This window comes from Nipponia nippon, unplaced genomic scaffold (genome assembly GCF_047370975.1).
Source record: "Nipponia nippon isolate SJK-2023a ecotype South Korea unplaced genomic scaffold, ASM4737097v1 scaffold_1, whole genome shotgun sequence".
NCBI lineage: Eukaryota > Metazoa > Chordata > Aves > Pelecaniformes > Threskiornithidae > Nipponia > Nipponia nippon.
The window spans coordinates 117,117,582-117,135,065 of record NW_028262290.1 but is presented as its reverse complement, the minus strand read 5'-3'; the positions used below and the strand labels follow the sequence as shown (position 1 = coordinate 117,135,065).

Sequence of the window (17,484 nt, the reverse complement as noted above, 5' to 3'; positions counted from 1 at the left end):
ATGGGTTACACTGGGGATACATTTAGCGCCTATGAACCCTAATTTATCCTCTTCATCAAACAGTTAGTCAACCATTGCAAGTCTCTCGGCTATTATCAATTGTCTGGTAAGCTTGTGATTCTGTCTTTAAGGGTTCTTTAGCTGATCTCTTTTCATGTTCAGTTATTTCCTCAGCTCTCAACCTTACAGCTAAAATCCCCTGCCATTGTGCCTTCTCAGGTGGGGATTTCATGATTTACTAAGATGTCCATTAGCCAATGATTTATTTTGCTGAAGCCTATGTGAAGTCTGATATCCTTTACCGTTCCATTTAACTTGAGGAGGCAACTGATACTCTTGCGGCCTCCTGAAATGGCACTGTGATCCCTTTTTCGTTTTGTTCAAGTGTCTGTGGATTTTTTCTGGCTTTCTTAATTTCCACTACATATGGTCCCAAGCCAGTTCAATCTTAATAAGTACAAGTAGTTCTCAAACCTTTGTTCTTTTCTAATGAGAAATAGCTCCTCTTCCAGTTCTTCAGTATTTATTGTGGCTTTTTTCAGCATTCTCAGGTTCTTTTAACTGATTTTTCTTTTGCTGCTGCTATTGTTAAATGCCAACATTTACATGTGACTGCAATAAATTAGTGTCTTTCCTTCCACTTCTCTGATCCTGCCAACTCTTCTTGGGAGGCTGCGGGAATATGGTTCTTGCCTCCCTTCTGCCACCACAAATTCTTGCAGTTGTGAGTTGTCTGCCTCAGATGTTAGCAGCTTCTGCCTAACCCGATGGGATATTTAGATTTTGTCTCCATTTCTTTTTTTTGACAAGGTTTACAGTATGATGTCGATACTGAGGGAAGAGTCATTTTGTTGAAGCCACCGTGTTAGTGTGACTGACTCGAACACAGCATTGGTACCCTGTGTCTGCTGGCCCTGGGCTAACCCTGGAGATAAAATTCTTATCAATCAACCTCGGTGGTAGTATTGCTTGTCGTAGAGCTGTACGATTACACTTTTTAACAATTGCTCACATTTCTAGTAACAAAGCTGGCTATTTTGGTAGCTGCTGTTGGCCTCCGATCCTCCTTTGTTGCCCAAAAGCATGTCTGCAATAATTCTGAGCATGTCATTCAGTCTCCACTTAGAGGTTAAGGGTGGGTGAAGTCCATCTTCTGGCAGATGGCTAGCACAAGGGTCTGCACGCAGTGCGAGTCCTGTGCTTGATCTCTTGTTGGATGGGGTCGTGCGTGATGGGGAACTGCTTGGAAGCTGAAGATTAAACCGAATCACAAATGCTGGCGCACCAAAGTGGGTATTTGGTTATGTGGAAAACAAGACTGCTGGCTGTCGTGACAGTCTTTCTTATGTAAGAACCAAAGCTTGGGCAAGGGAAGACATTCACAGGTTGGAAATCAGTGTATCATCTGACAGACTGTGCTAAGTATGTAATCTTTTTCAAATTAATACCTGATCTAGCTGAAAGTAATTCTTCATATATTACTGACTTCTTGCTAATTCATCCTCATAAGTAGCAATAGTCATTAAAAAAGGAAGAAGGGTGGTAGTGATTTTTCTGCTTGAAGTTTAATTCTGTTCCCATAAAACAGCATCGCAGGCTCCACACTTCTGTGTCTTGGCAATTCCAATAGCCAATAAAGTCAGCTACGAAAAACAAATATACTTTTAGAATGATCAGTTCTGGCAAATTCAGCAGGAATCAAATGTCCTGCTGGGCCTTTTCGTTCACTGTAGTGATTCTGCAAGCAGACCTTCATTAGTTCTGTTGACAATGCATGAGCCAAAAGTTAATTCAAATTGCTCCACTTTCCAGAGCTTTACTGCTTTGGAATGCTAAAATATAAACCCAAAAGTTAGTCGGATGCTGTTCTCAATTCACCTGGAAAGCCCATCCAACCAAGGAGGTGCGATTTCTTCATACTTGCCAGAATAAGTTCAAGGTAGATTTAAAGGTGCATCTCCTCAACACAAGCTGTTCCCCTGAAACTCCTATAGCGTGTCCTGCTTTACAAAGCTTTTTCTCAACGGACCATTGCCATTAATACCCACCGTGTATCTCCACATCCTTTACAGTGAACTATTGTTCTATATAGATAATGAAGGCAGACTTAGAAAATCTTTCAATTTCTAGAGAGTCTTCATGAAAAATGGTTTAAATAGCATGCAAATTTTACAGCTCTGAAAACGGAGTTGTGATTAGACAAAGATTTGTTGGATTACAAAAGTACAAGTGTTTATTATGGCTGGTACTGAGAATAAACAGTTGCCTGCATATGCCAGCTACTATGGAAATATGTTTTTAAGTTCTAATGTGAGCTGTAAACCAAAGCTACTTCAGTTAAAAAAATTCAATACTTAAACTGTGGAGAGAAGTAGTCAGTGCCAGAGAAAACATTCCCATTTAATAATGTTTGAACATAGAGCTGTGATGCAGTTTGTAGCAAGGCAGTGAGAAAAACCCACAACTAATCCTTCATTGCAGCTGTCTGAACTTTTGGTTGTCTGCCATACTTTAAACAGCGACTTCTTTTTTCTGGTGACTCAAGACTTGAATGACCTAGTGTGGAGAGTTTAAGCTATACACAAAAAAGAAGTTAAGTAAGAAATAGCCAAAGTAAGTTGGGTTGCACACCCCAGCAAATCAGGGTTTTGTGTCTTAAGTCCTCTTCAGTGCCTAGGAAAAAATATTAAAATAAATAGATACCTATTTATTTATTTATTTTTGGCAAGGAAATATTCAGCGGTTTAGACACCCATCTCTCCTCCCTCCCCTCTTCTCTCTCCTTAGAGCACCGACGATATATGGAAACTAAATTCTGTAGAGAGTTCTGAATTTTTTAAGTTTATAAATGCTAACCTTTTCTGTAGAAAAACTTTCTAAGTTTTCTTTGATTATTTTTAACTTTCTCTTCCCTTTGATGTACCTCATGGGTAGGCCTTTTAAGCAGCATGAAGTAAAACAAATGTGTTTTTTTCCGGATTAATTCTTTTGCAAAGTAATGGAACTTGCTTACTTTCAAGTGGCAATATGGGGGTCACAGGTATAACTTTATGTGACTACTAAATTTAAAGAAAAAAATTGGGGCTTTATGCCTTTGCCCCATTCTCACTATCACTTAGCTGAAAAGCCATTAAACATTTATGTATTATCCTGAACTGGTGGTAACCCTGTAGCTTGAGAAATCTTACAGCTACCTAATAATTTCTTGTTATGACTAATTTTTAAAATGGTCGTTCATAGCTACATATTCTGATCTTTCACAGCTATGTATTATGTTGTATCATCTTTGCATTACAAATTATTGGATATTAAAAAACGCATAAATTCTTTTCACTGAAGGAAAAAAAAATCAATCTATGCTGGCTTCAATGCCCATGGCAACAAATCCCCAACATAATAGCTTTCGAGGTACAGTATGCAATAAGGCAGTACAACGCAGTAAACCATATATTGCCATCTAGCTGGCAAACGAAAGGACAAGCACAGAAATTGAGGGGATTTCAGACTGAGAACTTACCGAATACCTAAAATCGATGATCCCTGTGTTTCGGTACAAAGGGGAGCAAACACCTTTTGGTTGCAAGGGCTTGAACCCCCAAACACTGCCAGTAGCTTCGAAGGTACACCCCACGGTGGCACTTCTCAGCCTGCCTGGCAGCAAATTCATACAGGGCTCTGCCCAGACGCAGCAGCGCATGATCTATACAAAATGGGGGCCCACTTAATAGGTAGTTGTTAATAGAGGAAAGGAGGGGAAAAGGAGATTGTATCTCAGTCTTAACACCAGTGAGCTGATTCTGGCCAGCCTGCTGTAATATGTGGCTTCCCCAGCAGAGGATGGTACATAACTTTTATCACAGAGCAAGGGATCAATCTTTTAATGGCTGGATGTCAGCACCACAAAATCACTCCCGATATTTCCCCCTTTCCTTTTTCATTTCCTAATTTCAACCCACAGCTGGCACTTTCAGCTCTTAATTCCTGTAATAAGTAACTCATACCCTACTGTGTTTTGACCTTATCATCTTCAGATCTTGTATTTACTGTACTAGATTTACTGTTCGCCATCCCTACTGTCTTTGATTAGCCAAGTTTGGCACACAAAAGGAGGTCTAAGTCAAATGTATCATTCATGGGGTGTTTATCCCTATCTGTTAATTAGTTTTCCCAAACTCCCTGAATCATTCTGATGAAGTGAAAACCGTGATTACAAACAGATGCTGCTGCAAAAGGGGTTAGATAGTCTTCTGAAGCAGAACCGGGCTGGCAGCCTAAGCTAAACACTTTTCAGCTGATTTTTTAATAAAAGTGTCTTCTACAAGAATGATCCAAGTGACAGACCTATCTTTTCTCCATAGACAGGTGGGCAAACTGGATGATTTGCACAAGAACACACACAAGCGCTTCCTTTCCTTTTTTTTTTTTTAACTTGATTTTTATTTAAATACCTCCAAAGCATTATGTTAATGTACATTTTCTTCTGGTTCATGAATAACAAGTATTTCTAAGTCTCAAATAAGATCCCTGTACAATTTGTGTTTGTAATTATATTTTGAGTCTCATTTTCACATGTTCAGTTCCTGAGCCAAATAGTATTGACTTTTCATTTTGAATGATGCTACACAGAACTGTAACACATACTTGTACCTTTCAGTTAAACAATATTTTTAATGGATGTTCCTGTGTTTATTTTTCAGCATATTTCCATGAGATTACAGATGTTATGTTTTAGTTGAGTTAACAGTCTCCATAAAGTTGCTTAGTGCGAAATCCATTGGGGTTTTTTTTAAATGTTACTGCATAAAAAAATAGTTTACAACAGAAATTCTAGGTTATTTCATAGTCTAGAGTGCATTAAAAGCATAAAGTCATGCATATGTTAGAGAACACAATATTTACAAATCTGTACATTTTCTGTTCTTCTTTATTTACTGTGGCTCTTGCCAGGCAATTAGATTCAACTCTTACCACTCTGAGGTCAAACTCTCCAAAACAACATGTAGCTGTAGTCTAAAAATGCTTTTTTTTTTTTCCTTACCAGCACTGAGATTGACGGCTGTATGTATGACGGGCCCAATTCTGCACTCCATTTCATAAAGTCTACCTTCCATGGAGTTAGAGATGGTTACCACTGTGACTCAAAGCAGAACATGAGAACGGGTGAACTTCACCCGGTCACCTTTTCTTACTCCAATATTTTGATGTGTTGAACTACCGGCGTATTGTGGCTAAGGCTGTACAATGGAGTGGCAGATGAATTTATTTCTGACCTGCAGATTATTCACAGTTGCCAGGCTTTCTCCTGTTTATTCAGAAAGGTAAGGAAGAGTATTTCATACTAAACTGACCAGAACTATGCTAAAGGATTCTAGAAAACATCCTCCCCTCTCTCCCTGTTTATTTTCAGAACTGTTGGAAATGGACCATGCTGTTGGAAAAGCCTCTGTGTTTTTGCACCAAGACCCAGTCTAAAAGCCAAGTGTTTGCATTTTATCAACTGGATGCAATTTCTCTCTTTCCCAGGTTTGCTTTATCTTTAAAGCCACAATAAGCAGCATTCAAAATGGATGCCCATCTCCCATAGCCAACATCCACCCCAGATACCCCTCCAGCTGATGAAAGAGCAGAATGGTGAAAATCAGTCCTTCCACAGAGTTCATACGGCAGAAGTATTATACATGGCTTCAGTTGCCAGAGGTACCACTGGCTGTGAATTAAAATTCAGTATCTTGGTCAGTCGGTATCCTGTTCAGAAAAGCAGCCAACTTTATACAGGGTTCCCCTGGAAAGTGCTTCATCACTGTTTGGCTCCGTAATAAGAGGCTATTCATCATAACACCTGGAATCAAAGGTGCTCTGACTCCTCTCCTGCTGATACTCAAGGAAGAATGGCACTTAGAGTATTCTCTGAATTCCAGGGAGACATCATGATTTCTATAAAAAGATTAGTATAAGAATGGCACTTCTTCACTAAGGCTAAAAGAACACCTTCCAGAAAAATAGCGTAATGATCCAACATTTGTGGCTTGTTAAATTCACAACTTTGAAGAAAAGTACCTTAGTAATCATTGCAATACTATCCATTAAAGTATGGTAGCAAATAGTTTTTCTTTTTAAGACGCGTCAGGTAATAATTTGTTATGGTGGTTTATCCTGACCAGCTTGGGCAGGTTCTAAAAAAGGAACAAACACCAAATGTGTGGTTGCTCCAAAAACATCCTTCTCCCCTCCTTCCCTCCTTCTTTCCCTCTTCCACTGAGAATAGACCAAGAAGGCCTGACCAGCCCTGCCATTACATTATAACCAGGTAACACAGAAATTAATCAATTAATTTATTATTAATAGGAGCAAAATGTAAAAGCGGAACAAATTGTAGATGTACTACCAAGCACGCTGTGTCCTGCTGATGTCTCCAAAAGACCCTTGTGAGAAAAACGTACAGATTCTTTAGCTCTGAAAGGTCGAATATGCTAAACTGCAATTTCAAAAGGATGAAATCTTTTCTGTCTTCTATGTTCTTTTAGCATTCTTTTTTTCTTCTGCCTTCTGCACTGCTGGATTTTAGCATCCATGAGTCATGTGATCCTTCTAGCATCAATATGTTTTTCTTCTGATTTCTAGCATCTCTGCCAAAAGACCCCTGATTAGACTTTCTGCATTTCGATGTGCTGGTGGTGGTAGTGGTGGTAGCAATGATGTCTGGGTTGACACCTTCCATTTAGTTTATAGACTGAATTTTTCTGCTGCCGTTTTTTGAAAAACCACACAGCCAGTACAGCTGCAACCAGTAACAAGCAGAGAAGAATCACAATTACTGCTATGATAGCACCTTTACTAGACTTGGGACAATCTTCTCCCTCACATGGCTCAGAAGTGGGGACGGGCTTTTCTCCAAGGCCTTGGGTGAGATTTTCTTGCTCTGCTAATTCCTGGGATGACGTGTCAGTAATGGCATCCGGAGCTGGTGCAGTGGTTGCTACTTGTGCTGGGTAGGCGGTTGTTTCTTTTGGTTCTGCATATGGCGTGTGATCGGAGGGGCTGACCATCACAGAAGTTTCTGACATGGACGTTTTTAAGCTGGTTATGTCAAACAGCATCGTTGTACTGGGCTCCTGAGTCACAGTTTCCAGAGACGTAGTTGGGTGGTCCCATACAGCAGCATCATAACCTCTGCTCATGCTTAAATTCTCCAGACCACTCACTGACGTAAGTGGTACCGGTGTCTCTTTGGCCCCTTCATCATCTATCCTCGTTGTTGCTGCCACAATCTGTGTTAAACCTTCCTCTGGAGCTGGGCTACCGTTGCCTGATTTTCCTACTTCAACATGATTTGGCTGGTCAGTTGTGAGGACAACGTCATCTTCTGTTCCCATCGAACCATCAACTTTATCCCCCTCCTCTTCATCATCCTCTACCACTTCTTGTGTTACTGGATAGCCATCTAACCACGACTCATCAGTAATGGCAACTGCATCTATCTCTGCCTTTGTATCATTAGTTGTGAGAATGGGTCCAATGGGGAAATCCTCACTGTCATAAAACATCTTGGCACCAGGTTCATCATAGGCTGTCTTCACTCCAATGTGGTTATCACCTTCTGAAAACTGTGCTTTAGTGGAATCATCTGTCTCTTTCTCTGAGTCAGGCTCACTGAAAGCCTCTGATGGAAACCAAAACAAGTTTTTTTGGCTTAGGAGTGACACGGGGGACTCAGTTGGTGCCCTGCTTCCTTTTTCAGAAGTGTCTGTGTCCTGAGTAACACCTTTGGTACTTTCAGTTCTTCCTTCCTCTGAACTTTTACTGAAGGAAAGTTGTTCTTGCTCCTGCTCGATTTCCTCTTTGCCATTGACATGTTCATTCTCAACAATAGGTATTGATCTGTCATCAGGAAAGTTATCTTCATAGTCAATGTGTGCCTCGGTTTCATCTAGAAACATTAAAAAAAAACCACAAAAGCCAACATTTAATTTCTCCAGAAAAGCACTGGGCTCATTTGTTACAAAAAGCAAAGAAGAAAGGTGCAATGAAGAGTGACTTTTAGACAGTATTTTGCATTCAGTGTTATTGTTTATTTGAAAAGGGGATGGGATGGTCCACCATAAGCTGACAGTCAATATCAAGTTTTAAAAAAAAAATCAAGATAGGTGTCAATGCTAACTGCTAATACCTTATCTTTCCAGATTTAAAAATGTATATCAATAATTTACTGTCTGCAGTTAGAGGCCTTCCTTCAATTGCTTATTGTTTTCTCAAATCTTCACTCTCCCTCACATGACTCTTTTTGCCAGGCTTGAGGAAAAATTTTCGTTGTATGCAAGCAAGAAATGGGTGTGAAGAGGAATGTATAACAAAAAGTAATCAATTACTAATTGGACTTAAAAAACACCCAAAACTAGAAGTTTTACAGCAACTTCATCCCTTTTGAGCCAGCTGATTTTAAAGGATTATATTCAGTACCTTATATTCAATTTTTTATCATTACAATACTTGTCTTCAATGACCTTGGTGTTGCAGTGATATGACACCTGGGGCCAGGTGAGCTGAATTTCTCGTTCCTTGAGAGCTCTTCAGAGTTGCCTGAGGAAGACCCCCCCCACCAAAGCTGACACTGAGTTCTGCTCATCTTCATCTGAAGAAAGTAAGATGCACCCTTGACTGCAAGGATAGAAAACTCTGCCTCCAGCACTTAAAGCCTAACATCTAGGTATCACGATAATACCATCTGTAATCAAGTCTCAGGCCTCCAATTTTAAGAAACTAAATGTTACCAAAAAGAAAAGAGAAAAAAAAAAAAAACAAAAAACAAGCCAGCAAAAAAATAACTGAGTGCAACAGAGGGGTGGATTCATCACAAAGTTTGAGTTTGATTTAGAAATACTCCCTGTGCCTCAACAGACCTACCACTCATAGCAAAACAGGCTTGACTCAAAGCATGAAACTAAATGTTTGAATTCGAGTGAAATAATGCATTGTAATTTATATCTCTTCCAGTCTTCTAAAACCTTAGCTCAATGAAAAATTTTCCAAACTAGACAGGGTGGTTGATTTTCAGCTCACACAAGTTTTACTCCATAGCAAATTGATGTAATTGCTGAGATTTATGCTGACATTAAAAGTCCTAGAAAATAGTGCCTTGGGATATGGAAAATAAAACAAACTGAATCATGGTGAGAATTTCTCTTTTTAAGAGAATGTTTAGTCTTTCGTGAAGACAGTGAAGCAATAGACCTGGCATGACACAGGAAACAAGAAATTAATAAGAGAAGCTGTATTACAAATCACTGCATTCATAAAGCCTTATCTTTTTTTGCCTTTTTACACTCAACCAACTTTGAATCACATTTTCATCTGGAGCCCACCTCAGTTTCTGAATGAGTCACATTCTCCTTGGAGACTGCTTCCCAGACTTCTGGCAGAGCCATATTTGGTCTACTCTTAAGAAAGATTAGAAATATTGTCAAACCAGTCTGACCAAAAACACTTAGTGGTGATACAGCTCACACCATCTTACTTTTTGCCAGAACAGCTTAAGCTAGGTGCCAGAACAGAATGAGTATTAGCAAAAGGTATTTTTCTTGGAATAGCATCTGGGTCTACCATAAACCAAAGCAGTTAGGCTGAGGAAACCAAAATGTGTGACATAGCCTGCGGAGAGTTAATACCTCTGTGAAAGCTATCATGCTGGGGAGCTGGATGTTGTCAGCAGGTCCTCCCATCGCACAGCAAGGGTGTAGAGGGAAACCTGCGCACAATACAACAGTGCCCACAACGGACCTCTCTTCCCCGGGTCCCGGTGTACTCATCTGCTTGTGTAATCCTCTAGATCCTCCCTGTCCTCTCCAAAGCAGGAAAAAACTTCCGTCTAGTGCAAAGATGACTTAACAGACAGGGGAATCCAGCTCTCAGAGTGGAAAGCTTCCTGGTAGGACTCTCACTTTTCTAATTCATCCTAAAATCTTTTTCAATAGTATTTCAGCCCTTCGTTAATGACTGGAGGGTACTTCTGAATACCAAAGCATTAGCAACATATTTATGAAGCTCTGTGTGGCACTGGCCATCGCTATGTAGTAGTTATAATAGCCATACAATGCTAGTCTCACTTTGTCCCTTGTCTTGCTCTCACTTAAGAATTTTTTTTACCTGGCGCTCTCTTTGCATGGAAACGGTGCCTCAAGCCATTTTGTCCTCTTACCATCCAGACTCCTGCTAAAAGTTGATATCTGGCACGCCTGCTTCGCTAAAGTCCAGTGTCTCTCAGGAGAGCCTATAGGTGTCTATTGGATAGACATATTGAACCGGAACACCATAATGTGAGAACTCACCATTTACCAAATGCGATGGTCATTGTTTTCTTTTTTGAGGTGAATCATCATACCAGTCTGTCTTCACCTGTATGTCTTCTGTACCTCTAACTATTTTTGCCACTCCTTTACTTTTCAGACTACAGTAATCCAGCTGAGGATGAAACATTGATTTTTACATTATGGTGTTCCAGTGCATGCACACACACCCGTGAACAAAAATTACAGTCATACGCTTGTGTTGTTTCCTCCAGACCTATTCTTTGGTTAGCAATATGAATGGGCAGCTAGCATTCATCGTATTGACCGGTATGAATCATTGGTGAATGCTTAACAACTGTAGTAATATGCTTTTTATAGATTTTTAAGCTCTTCCCCTTTAGTGCCTCTCCTGCCATGTACTTTCAGCCCTTTAGAAGAAAGTCCTATGGAGGCACATCAGGAAAGAGCACGTGCTCCTAGGAAAATATGAGTCCTCAGTCTATCAGAACATATTAAGGGTTTGTTGAACCATCAATCAAGTCACCATCAAACCTGCTGTCTTTGGGCCTGATCCTGCATGTATAGAAATGAATTGGTGCTTTCTTAACGCTCAGCTGAGGAAAGAAAAAGCCCATTGTAGTCTAAAGAGAGCCTGAGATTGGAGCTCATTATGCGCTGCTCGTCACCACATAAGGGAGTCTTGTTCCTTCTGACAATCAGATTGTGGCCCAAGTTGTAAAGCTGCTATAACGTATTTTCATATGCAGTCTCCCGTATTTGTATAGTTTATAGCAAAGACTATCAACATAACTAATGTTAGCTTATGGGATGCCAGAATGAAAGCAACTATTGAGCTCTCTAACCATCAAAGGAAATACAGACCCCTTTACTCTGAAGCTTTGATTTATATGATCCTGAATCGACTTACACAGTAATAATACTCTATTCTTTCTTCTGGGCCTCAGACCTTCAAATGGGGCTTGGACTTGGTATTTAGTGAGTTTGTGTTACCATGACAATCTTTTAAGTCAGGCGTGAGCTTGATTTTCCAGGAACAGATTGTGCAACTTTTGCACTTCTTTTTGCTCACCTCCTCAGCACTTTCCTGAGCTCTCTGAATTTTAGTCTCGGTACTGAAGAGCAACAACCAAAGTAGATACAGCTCCACCTCTTATCCAAATAGCTGTAACCTTTATTTATATACATTTTTAAAACAGTTAGCAACTGATTTAACAGTGGTTGCATCTTCATTCCAGGCAGGTCTGGTTTTAAGAAGAGCCAGCACTGAAATTAATTAGTCCAAGACCAAAATCTTTCTATATTTGGTCACTGTTACATCCTCCCCCTACCCTCCTCTGGCAGACTGGAGGATCAGTGAGTTTTGATTCACTGTCTGAGGGATTACTGAGGCTGAAATGAACATTTTACAGCAACAGATGCTGAAATGGCATACAACCAAAGATGTGAAGCTGAATTAAAAGGTAAAATCCTTTTAATTTAGCCTTGTCCTTTCTGGGAAGCATCCAGTCCTGAGGAGCTTTCTTGTCCTTCAACTTTTGATCCTAATGTGAAAACAGTGATGAAACATAGAGACAGGCAAAAACGAAGAGCCTGGTTTTCCACACTCTAGGAACAGTTTAATTTTTCTTCTAGATAGCATATTGGCATCCCAGCTCTATTTTGAGTGTTGCTATTTTGGACAACCATAAAGTGCGCTGCATATTTTGTGGATGTATTTTTGGAGTACAGGAAATTGAAACTTGATTCTATGTAGACCATCACCATAAACATTTCCACTGTATAAAAACATCTTTATTCTAAGAATCTCAAAGTAGTTACAGCAAACATTAACAAGCCGGCATCTGTCTTTAAGGGTGGGAAGGAAAAGAGCATATAGATCAATTTGCCTAAGATCAGTCAGATTTGTGAACTACAGCATCTCAAAGAATTATCCATTTGACTTGGATCGGGCACACGAACATACTTGTCTCAAATCACCCGGAGTACACTAGACGGAATTTGTGTTGCATTTTGTCTTTTCCAACAGCTACAAGAGGGAGGATGATTTTTATTCTAGCAGAAAGCCTGCTAATATAAATAAATAACCCATCATAATTTTTTAAACTAATTCGATTTGGCAGAATCAGTTCATGCCAGATCGATACTTTACATTAATCTAATAAAACTGCTCAGTGACAGACCTGAAAAGAGACCAAAGTTTGTCATAACAATTGTTTTGACAGGCCATGAACATATTTTGTTGTTTATTTCATTTGTCTGTCACAACTCTCCCTTTGCACCATCAGGGGGAAAAAAAAAGCATTCCCAAATAAGATCAAAAGCCAGAGACATTTTGGTTTACTCTCCCCATTAAAAGAAAAGAAAAATAATTAAATGAGCTGGCTAGTCATGCTTACAGACCACATGAATGTGAATCAATACTATTCTTGAAAACTCAGAAAACAATGTTTGAAGTAATGAGAATAGTTGAATCAGGCTAAAAGACTGGGAGCTGTAGACGAAGCTTTCAGAGGTGGTCAAAGTCAGCCAAATCCTCCTTACACTGAAATCAGAAGTATGGTCCTCAGTGTGGAAATGTTAGACCAGCTCTGAATGCACTAGACAAGTATCCAAGTGTTGACACTGGAGAAGTTCCTTACATGTGCAGAGGATGTGACCTTTCCTGCCACAAGTTTATAGTTGAAAAAACCCAAAGCAGTCAAGGGAAAAGGATAAATATATGACATTCTTAGCCAATTTTAGGGCAGACATGTGAATTGATTTCCCAGCCGTCTAAGCTGCCTTCTCTTTGGGGAAGCAAACTCTGGAGGACGCAGCCTAATGCAATGCAGCCCTGATGCCCCACTGAAATGTTAGTATGAATGCTCCTGATATTGAACCTAGGGTTCATCTGGGGAAAAAAAAAGAATGTCATTTAGCAACGGCCACTTTAGTCTCTGTGCCTGCAGGACAGCCACAGCATGGCACGTAGCGTCTGCTCTCAGACCTTACTACAATGCTAATCTTCAGGATGTATTTCGAGAAGCAAATATGTTCTCTCCACAGAAACAGAAAAAATAATAAACTGCAAAAACATGTATTTCCCTGTTCTCTGCTTAAGGTTGCTTTGTTGGGTTGAATATCCCTGTGTTTTCAGCTAGAACACAGCGTCTTTTCATGATCAGAAATTGCAGGAAAACACTAACTATACAGAGCCACTTTTTTTCCTAAAAAGCATCTTGATTAAAAATTAAAGTCCATTACCTGGCATGTGCTATGTACATTAAAGCCATTTGCAATAGACTGTTTTCTTAATGTACAACATACTTTATTGTGTCCAGAATCTACTTAATGATTTTGTTCAGTTATGCCCATAGCCAAGTTTTGCCAACATATTTTGGATTATGCAGGTATTGATGCATAATATATTTTTTCATTTTATTTATGGATTTGCCAACTGCATAGTTGTACACTTACATCCTGGGTGCTAGAATGGGCTGTATCTATTCTAACTGCATCAAAACAGAAAGGAAAGATGATCATAAAGCTACTTCAGTGAACATCTAAGTGCTATATTTAGATGCTGTTGCGATGATAGTTCCTTGACTCTGAATCTGCTCTGGGTGAGCAACTGGGAATGTAAAGCAGGCCCAACACTTTTACATAAACATGAGAAAAACCCAATTATTGCTGTTTAGTCCAATATTCTGCTTGGAAAGCTGGGCATTATGATGTGGCCATCACCAAGTAGGACAGTAATACGCAGCTGTAACATCCACAAATCTCAGAAAGCTTTATGAAACTGGATACACATTATCGCTGTTTCAGGGATGAGGTGGAGAAAGCAGCAGAGACTATGGTCTCAGAGACAGTGCAAGATGTAGGAACAGGCCCTATGTCTTTTAATCCTCTGACAGGCGTTTTCTTCCCATGGTCCTGTTGTGTTAGCATAAGAGCATCGGGACCACTTCACATTTCCAGCTGCTCACCCAGAGCAGATGCAGAACAAGGGAACCGTATCATCTTACCAGCCTCTAAATATAGCACTTAAATGTTCATTGGAGTGGCTTTATGATCATCTTTCCTCTGTTGTGAGCCAGTTAGGACAGAAATGGCCCATTCTGCCAACAGGGATATAAATTCTCCTTTAAGTCCTGTCATTAACATTCATGATAGGGAAGTTACTCTGTTGCCTCAAAGCACTTAAAAAGCACCGTGTGTGCTGTATTCTGGAGTACTTAATTAACAATTATTCTCGTCTCTACTATGACCCCAAAATATCTGTCAACTGTAAATCAGGTTTCTTCTAATTAAATTCTATTTTTTTGTTCTTTTTCACAGAGTTCTTGCTTTTTTAAAAATAACGAATCCTAGCATCATACATTTTTGTCTTCCTGTAAAGCCTCCTCTCTTAAGAATTGAGATCAGGAAGATGATTGAATACATAACTATTAATTGAACACATACACTATTTTCTATCCCAGGTTCTTAAAGTGGTAGAAAAACATTAATCAAAGGAAGCCCCTCAGCATGAAGTCTACATTTAAATAATTTTAAAAATCATAATCCACAATATTACATCTGCTCTCAAGTTCCAGTGTTGATGTTTGTGATTTTACAGCCACACTTTCCTATTTCCTTTAAAAATATTTTTCTCTCCCCTGCGGCTGTGTGAAAGGCTCAGGAAAAACAGGAGCAATAGACTATTTATCCAGGGAAAACAGTGAAATACATACAACTTACGTGGCCTGATTCTTTCTCTTCCTTACTCTGGTGTAATACAGTTTTATTTCTACGTGTGATAAAGTTTTCACTAACCTCAGCGAAGGAAAAAGAAGTTATCACCTTGGTGCTGATTATAGGAGATTCAGACCCATGGGGTTATCAGATGTAGATACTCTTTTTTCCTTCTCTCCCTCCCTGCTCCCCTTCCACCCTTCGCAGTATTTCACTTAATCATCTAAACTGCTGTTTGTAATTACAGTTCTGGAAGCTGAAATAGTTCAGAAAGATGTCAAAAAAATTTTTTTTATTTGTATCTCTATACCATTTGGATGGTTTTGAATATCTGGTTCCCTGGTGCACGGACACAACAGTTTCTACTAAGAACAAGTTTGACCTTTTCTCCTGATTATCCACTGCCTGGTGGTATATATTAATGAGTAAAAATAACTCCTTGCAAGCCCCTGGGCATTAAGGAATATATAGGTTCTGAAATGGATATGCTAACCTTATACATAGCTCAGCTACCCAACAGCTGCCCATTCCTTTGCTTAAAATTTATCTGTTTTGCCAGAAATACCATCTTAAAGGTGTGATAGCTCTCTGAAAAAAATAGTAAGATACTCTGATGACTGTTCTTAAATATTGGAAAAATTGTGAGCTTTATGCATTGAGCAGGGTAACATGAAAAGGAAAATGAGAAAGCAGAATTCGGATTGCATCCACATTTGAACTCATGGTACTGTTTAGCTTATGTTTAAACAAGAGGAAAGTTAAAAGTTTGTTGCAGAATCTAACTAACATATAAAGGTGGATTTTCTTGAAGGTTTAAGTTAAGGAAATGTCATTATTATAACTTCCCAGAGCTTTTACATTTTGTTTTTGTTGTTTTAATAAAAGCCTGATTCCTTGAGTCAAGTTATTTGGTAAGAAAATCCACTTTCATTCCTTTTAATGGAGTAAATAGCTGGGTAGCTACTGTTGTGTTTGTAGACAAAAGTCCTGAAAGCATGGTACCAGATAAAAATTGCATGCCTTTTTATTGGGGCAAGTTAAAAAATAATACACTTTTTTTTAACTTTTCCATTTCACTGCTTAGTTTTAACCCAAATTGTATTTCTGTCACTCTGTCACAGACTTCTTCTGTGGCATGGGCAGCTCTCTTAACTTAGCTGGGTCTTTAATTTTCCTAACCTACCAAAAGGAAGTGGCATTTATCATGTGTGTAAGGCCAGAAGTTCAAAAGTGCTACAGCAACTACTAGGAAAGGGTTAGCAAACGCTCAGTTCAGCCAAACTAGCTTCTTAGAAGCCAGTGGACAAAGTCTGGGGCTTAAAAGATGGACAGCTATTGTATTATCCATTTTGCATCCCAAATAAAAATCCAAGAACACCTAAAAGGTGGTCAGCTCAATTCAACCTAGCAAAGGTAAAGAAGCAGGGAGAGCTGCATATGGGTCTGTTGTGTGTTTGAAAGGTATTGACCCATGTCTCCATGGAGCCAAAGCACCACCATGGCATCTTGTCTTTTCTGCCAGGAGGATGCTATCTCAGGGGCCTCGCCGTGTAGCATCACATGAAGATGTAAGGCTGGTGATCAGGTGATAAAGCCACAGACAGCCTCAGCATATCTATGGTAAGGACAGATGTTACTTGCGTGGAGGCCATGCTCAGTGTGTGCCTACAAAAAGACACGGGCTTTTCTTTGTACTTGCTTTAGGTTCCCAAAGGCAAGAACAAACACTGAGTTTTCATTTCAGTAGCCTGTTCTGTAGCAACCCTGTGGCTTCATGTGAAAGTAAACATAGAAGAAGACATACAAAATGTAGATTGTGCACTTTATCTGGTAAACAATGTCTTTGGCTCACTAATGCTGCCTGGGCATGGCTTTTGAACTACTCTGAAAAAAATATCTCTGACATTTCTTGTAATGTCCATAGTAATCCCTTTCCTTGAGTAAACAAGGTAAGTGCATTGAAAAGTTATAAACCTCATCCAGTAACAGAATGAGCACGCACAAGATTATAAAGAGCTGATTTCCAGAAAGGGGCTGATTCTGATATTAAGTACACAGCTGAAGAATATTCCCAAAGGTCATTTTCTAGTAATTAAAAATTATGTTCAGTACTAAAGAAAAAGGGTATTGTGGGAAAAAGAAGGAAGATGGTGGACTGGAAGGCAGGAGCTGAATGATAACCCTGGGATAAGACCCAGTGAATCCCTAAAATGGGGTTAGCAGAAGAAATAAATATGGCATAAAAAATTCCAAGTTTTTATTTTGAATGGCTCCTGCTACCCAGAAAGAAACTTTATGCTCATATAAGTATGAATAAATTATCCTCTCCTGTGGTTTACTGGAGATGTCTACCAATGGGATTATAAAAGCCCTGTTGGGCCAGCTAGGACATTGATGCTCTAGTCACCAAGACCTTTACCAGGACTGCACATGCCCAGGAGACACCCCTGAACCCATCTCAGTT

The 17,484-nt window shown here is 39.5% G+C and overlaps 1 protein-coding gene across 1 annotated transcript in view; it reads right to left on the bottom strand.

Moving 5' to 3' along the window:
* Window positions 1-6,644: 6,644 nt before the first annotated feature.
* The window catches only part of SUSD5 (sushi domain containing 5), a 40,735-nt gene continuing 29,895 nt past the window's right edge, over window positions 6,645-17,484 (bottom strand). Inside the window, exon 5 of the mRNA XM_009464449.1 lies at window positions 6,645-7,927. Within this exon, the coding sequence (XP_009462724.1) occupies window positions 6,645-7,927 (1,283 nt within the window). The remainder of the gene's footprint in view (window positions 7,928-17,484) is intronic.